We start from the raw sequence: 6,031 nt of genomic DNA, 5'->3' as shown, positions 1-6,031 counted from the left end.
GTGGCATAATTTGCTATGGCCAGGAGAAATAGTTCACTCCACTAATTTGATTAGGCATTTGGGATATCCTTTGGGATGGTCAGTCACTCGCCGTCAACAAACAGATTGGGTCTTGGCAAAGCTCAAGAAAAAGTTGGAATACTGGAAACTTGCAACATGGCCATTGCATGTTTGTTTACGGATTCTCCAATCCATCTTGGTTGCTTATATTCAGTTCTACCTTCCTCTCATCAGGTTTTCTAAGGGGGAGCTGAAATTATTTGTGTCCACCATCTTTGAGATATTCTGGAGGTCGAAGCAGGGGAAAAAGAGAGTACGTTTGCTTTCGGCAAATCGTTTGTGCACCCCTAAAATGCATGGAGGCTTGAATATCCTTAATTTACAGGTGCATATTCTTGCCCACAGAGGTAAATTGATGCTTCAATTTCTGGAAGGCACTCAGCCTTGGACAGCGATGATCCGTCATTTGTTACTTCATGTGACGACTTCCGCTTTTGGCCATTGGCAACCTACTCATTGGGATTTTATTCTTGGTTACATTACTGGAAAAATTAAGGGCTGTCCTCTCATTTCTGGATTACTTGCTGATTGGAAGCTTGTCCTTTCAAATTTAAAATGGAATGGTCGCGGCTCCTTACAAGGCAACTCTCTCCGCGCTGAGAGCATCCACTGGTCCAAAGCATTTTCAGTGAAGAACCCCGGCGTTCATATTTTCTCCACTCAAAGGGTGTTACCTCTGTGGGAGATGTCATCCATCCTGATGGCTCCCCTCTTTCTTTTCCACAGGCTGCTGCACATTATGGCCTGGGACCTCATTATCGTCGTCTTTGGCGTGATATAATTCAGATGCTTCAGCCTTTTTTGCCGATTCCACTGTTGGAAATTCGAGATTGCCTGCAGGATTAGACTATCTCCTCTTTTGATTCTTCATGCCATCCCTTGAGGCTGTCTGATATTACAGTTTGCTGGTCTGTATAAACATTTGTTGCCATTGCCTTTGTGTGCATGTGTATGTGAGAGAAAGAGGGTATGCATGTGCACGTGCATGTGTGTGTGTGTGTGTGTGAGAGAGAGAGAGAGAGAGAGAGAGAGAGAGAGAGAGAGAGAGAGAGAGAGAGACATTACATGTAAGATGCATTTATTTGAGAGTGAGTACACCTCACCACTCATCCCTACCATCAAATTTTAATCTAAAATTTAATTAATTAAAATTATATATATGTGTGTAAATCTATTTAAGTGTGTGTGTGTGTGTGTGTGTGAGAGAGAGAGAGAGAGAGAGAGAGAGAGAGAGAGAGGCAGAGATTTTCTATGTAGGAGATTGTTTGTGTGGGAGGAGAGAGTGTGCGTTTGCATTAGTGTATGTCCGTTTGCATTAGTATATGTGCGTGTGTGTATAGGTGCGTGAGAGAGAGAGAGAGAGAGAGAGAGAGAGAGAGAGAGAGAGAGAGAGAGAGAGAGGAAGATAATTTTTACGTAGGAGATAGTTCGTGTGGGAGGAGAGAGTGTGCGTTTGCATTAGTGTATATGCGGTGTGTACATGTGTGTGAGAGAGAGTGAGAGAGAGAGTATATGCATGCATGTGCGTACATCTGTATCTATGTGTAGAATGTGCTTAAGAGAGAGTGAGATGGGGCAGACCTGGAGAGAGAGAGAGAGAGAGAGAGAGAGATGTAATGAGGGAGGGTGAAAAGAGAGAGAAAGAGCGTGAGAGATAGAGAATAAAAAGTAGCTTTTAATAAAATATAAATTAAATAGAAAACATATATGTATATTTGTATGTGTTTTTATTTACATTTATACGTACATACATATGTATGTATGTATATGTATATATATATATATATATATATGTTTGTGTGTGTGTGTGTGTGTGTGTGTGTGCATATGTGTGTGTTTCGATGTGTGTATGATATATTTATCTATATATTTAAAAGTGACCACATCTTATTACCCATCTTCGCACATTAAAATTTAATCAAAATTAATTAAATTATGTCCATGTTTGTATTTATATTTTTAAATACATGTATATATGTATAAGTATATGTGTCTATGTATAGGTATATATATCTAAAACATAATTGTATATACTATATATTTACATACGTGTATGTGTGCGTGAGAGAGAGAGAGAGAGAGAGAGTGTATGTGTGCACACCCGTGTGTGTGTGTGAGTGAGTGAGTGAGAGAGAGAGAGAGAGAGAGCGCTTCTATGTGTAGGAGAGTGTAAGAAGAGAGAGGGAGTGTGTGCATGTGTGTGTGTGTGAGAGAGAGAGAGAGAGAGAGAGAGAGAGAGAGAGCAGATGTGTATGTGTGTGCATGTGTGAGAGAAAGAGAGTTTCAACATTTGAGAGTGTGTGTACGTGTCATGTGCATGTGTGTGTGTGTGTGTGTGAGAGAGAGAGAGAGAGAGAGAGAGAGAGAGAGAGTTGTAGAGAGGGAATACGCGGGTGCAATACTAGTTATTATTATTATTGTTGTTGGTATATGTATCTAAAACATAATATTGTATATACTATATATTTACATGTGTATGTGTGCGTGAGAGAGAGAGAGAGAGTGAGTGTGTGTGTATCTGTGAATGAGAGAGAGAGAGCGCTTCTATGTGTAAGAAGAGAGAGGGAGTGTGTGCATGTGTGTGTGTGTGTGTAGAGAGTTTCAACATTTGAGAGTGTGTGAGAGAGAGAGAGAGCAGGTGTGTAGAGAGTTTCAACATTTGAGAGTGTGTGTGAGAGAGAGAGAGAGAGAGAGAGAGAGAGATGGTTGTAGAGAGGGAATACGCGGGTGCAGTACTAGTTATTGTTAGCGTTGTTGGGCTCGTGGTGCTAAGGCTTTGCACGTGGCAAGGGGAGAGGGTTAGTAGGTTCGGCAACAAGTCGATCCACAGAGTTTTTCTCAAGCAGGTTTGGCGATGGCGTACCTAAGGTGCGAGGCACGGACCCGAATCTCCAAAGCTTCTTAGAGGTACCGCGCTTCTCTTTCAAATTCTAGCTCAAATCCACTGCCGTATGCATCAATTTTGCCGTTCTTCTGCGAAGCCCGAAATCTGTTTTCTTCGATCTCTTTTGCCCTTCATGTCCCCTTCCATTTCTCAGCTCCCGCAGCTTCGCTGTTGTGCAGTTCTCTGGAGAAACTTGCCGTGCTCTGTACTGGCATCGACGGACTCATCAGCTTTTCCGTCGCCCCCTTCTCACTGGACTCGTACTTCTAGTACCCCATACCTTCCCGACGGAGTAATATTACCTCCCGTTCCAATATCGACTTAATTTTCTGCCGTAGCGAAGTCGACATAACCGACGGAGCATCCTGCTGGAAGAGCTGCTTCTGACGATTCGAGCTGCCGTTTCTGGCAAGCACTGAAGCTCGGCTGACAGTCCTGCCCGTTGGAACAAAATCGACACCAGTCAAGCTGCCTCGACTGGATTAAAGCTGCCGGGAAAACAGCATTCCGACTTTGCCGTCCAAAACCCCCAGTCTGGCTTTCAATGCCCCTTTTTCTTTTACGTCTCTCCTTTGTCCGAGAGGGATAGACAAAATGGGGGGCCGGCTACCGCCTGTAACCCATTACAATTTGAATGGAGGCAACACCCTCATTGTGAGCCCTCTCCATGATCTGAATACAGTGGACTCCAGAAGTGGAGACATTGATGGAATCGCCGCTGATAGGGACCAAAATGGCCATCCTGCAGATAGCTTGGAGCAGGAGGACGACACTGATTCTGCGGTATGAATGACATCTCTTTTGCTTTCTGTTTGTTGTAGCTTTTTCATCATATAAGTATCAATTATCATGCAGTCCTACATGAAAGCATGCTACTTAGAAGAAAGGTGCATGTGCGCACAAAGTGGCTTTGACGTGATGAACAGAGAGAAGATTGAGATGTGTTGCTGCTCCCATGTGGGTATCGTGGGATATGAAGCCCCTAGATGCTCAGCCCGACTGCCACACTACAAGGATGGAGAGAGGAACAAGGGGATGCAGGTTTCCAAGATGGGATCTAACTCTCAGCCCTAGAAAAGGTACAAGGCTTCAGCCCAAGGAGGGGACAAGAAGAACAAGTCGCAACAGAGCACTAGAGATTGGAACAATCCAAGGATAACAACAGGTTTTCAAGACAAGATCCAAGTGGTCAAGAGTGCCTCAAGTTTTGGAACCAAGATGCCAAGGATGGAGTCCACATGCAGTAAAGGGATAACGTCAGTCGTCCAAGATTAATTGGATTCCCGTCATCAATCTTGGCAAGAGGGGATGTCACATGCGCAGCATGTAGACATGCTAATCCCCAGTTTTAGTCTATGTTGTATAGGCACCTTTTGGGGCAGTAAACAGCCAGGGTTAATGTTAGGAATTTTACCAGAGGTAGTAAGAAGAAGCTAGAGGACATTTTCTGGCAATTTGGCATTTTATGTCTACTTTTGCATTTTATTTGTCCAAGGGCCTGGCCAACATTGGCTGACTGCAACATAGGGGTAATTAGGAGCCTATAATTAGGTAAGATCACTTCCATTTATATTCATCTGATCCCAAGCTTTGTGGGACAGGTCACAGGCATAGATGTTGCCTTTTGGAGGCTATGTTGGCTAGGACCTATGTACATCTTGATACATATATACAGAAAACACTGTTTCTCTATACCCTATGGCTGCCCTCATTTTGGCTTCACCGGGATACTTGATGTTGAAGAACCACTTGGCTGTGTTTTCCCGTTTGGACCAAAAACAGCCACCTTTGTACTATGCGTTTTCCCATGGCTGCCCTCATTTTGTACCACATGGGGGCTGTATACCCCATGATGCTTTATACCCACATGGGAGCTCTATACCCCATAGCTGCCCTCATTTCGGCTTCATTGGGATACTCAATGTTGAAGAACCACTTGGCTGCATTTTCCTGTCTGGACCAAAAATCGGCACCTTTGTACTATTTGATTTCCAAATTTGCACCAATTCAACAACTCTAGGAGTTCCACCAGGCTCTAATACCAATGTAACATGTGGAAGAATTGCGCGTATTAAGAACCATGCAAAAATGCAAAGATGAATAGAGAGGAGAGAGATATGTTGCTCAAATAGTGTTTTCTGTATATATGTATCAAGACGTACATAGATCCTAGCCAACATGGCCTCCAATAGGTAACATCTATGATCTGTCCCACAAAGCTTGGGATAAGATGAATACAAAAGGAAGCGATCTTGCCTATTTATAGGCTCTTGATCATAAATGAGAGCATCATCACTTGGAGTCTGCTTCTAGGTTGCCTCACTAAGATCTTGTCTCCAAAAGGGGGCCCCATACTTCACCTTTGGTGGGTGCACCAAGGTAGAGAGAGATATTTCCAAGTGGCCATGTTGCAAAATGTTTGTTACATCCCTAAATTGGGCCTTGGGTCAATGTTAACTGAGGGCAGGATAACCTCGGGTTAAGGGAATGTGCTAACCGAAGGTTAGGATTATGGCTTAGTCAAGCGTAGGGGCTATTAGGACCAGCGCAAGGGCTAAGGGCTATTAGTGTGCGAGGTGAACTCTGAAGAGGAGGAAGCGCCGTTGTTATATGGGGGCAAAGCCATGGGATCGTAACAACAAGATAAGGTAGCTCTTGAATGGAGCTTTGAGTGGCATCGGGCAATGGCAGTTAATAGCAGCTTTGTTATTAACTTGCAATTGTATATTTTCAATGAGAAGAAATGAAACTCATCTGACAGGCTTGAATCTAGTGAAACTAACACAAAGTTTATAAAGCACAAAGCACTTATCTCTAAACAACTCTCTCAACACAAGGATAATGATGAAAATATGACCATGGCAAGTTTATGGTTAAGTGTGAATCATGGAATGAACTCCAAGTGTGAAGAAATATTTTAGAGTTTCCAGAAAGTTAATACCGTCAATTCTTATTCTCCAGCATATTCTTGTACAGGTGCTAGAAAGGAATCTCTCCACCTTTTCAAATTGAATGAGGTAGGTGCAACTCAGTGCCATCTAGTTGTCTTCTAGATGTTCTAGAATCCACCTAGATCTTATCCACTCT

At 43.2% G+C, this 6,031-nt stretch overlaps 1 protein-coding gene across 2 annotated transcripts in view; it reads left to right on the top strand.

Moving 5' to 3' along the window:
* Window positions 1-2,801: 2,801 nt before the first annotated feature.
* LOC147621888 (PPR containing protein) overlaps window positions 2,802-6,031 on the top strand; it is a 41,638-nt gene continuing 38,408 nt past the window's right edge. For both annotated transcript variants that reach the window (XM_086822907.1, XM_086822906.1), the window contains exons 1-2: window positions 2,802-2,967; window positions 3,124-3,727. In XM_086822907.1, the coding sequence (XP_086679033.1) occupies window positions 3,539-3,727 (189 nt within the window). In that variant the 5' untranslated portion in view covers window positions 2,802-2,967; window positions 3,124-3,538. The remainder of the gene's footprint in view (window positions 2,968-3,123; window positions 3,728-6,031) is intronic.

The sequence above is a fragment of the Cibotium barometz genome, chromosome 29 (genome assembly GCF_041138505.1).
Source record: "Cibotium barometz isolate CiBa-2024 chromosome 29, ASM4113850v1, whole genome shotgun sequence".
Taxonomy (NCBI): Eukaryota; Viridiplantae; Streptophyta; class Polypodiopsida; order Cyatheales; family Cibotiaceae; genus Cibotium; species Cibotium barometz.
Note: the sequence above shows the minus strand (reverse complement) of the source record. Positions and strands in the feature narration are given on the sequence as shown.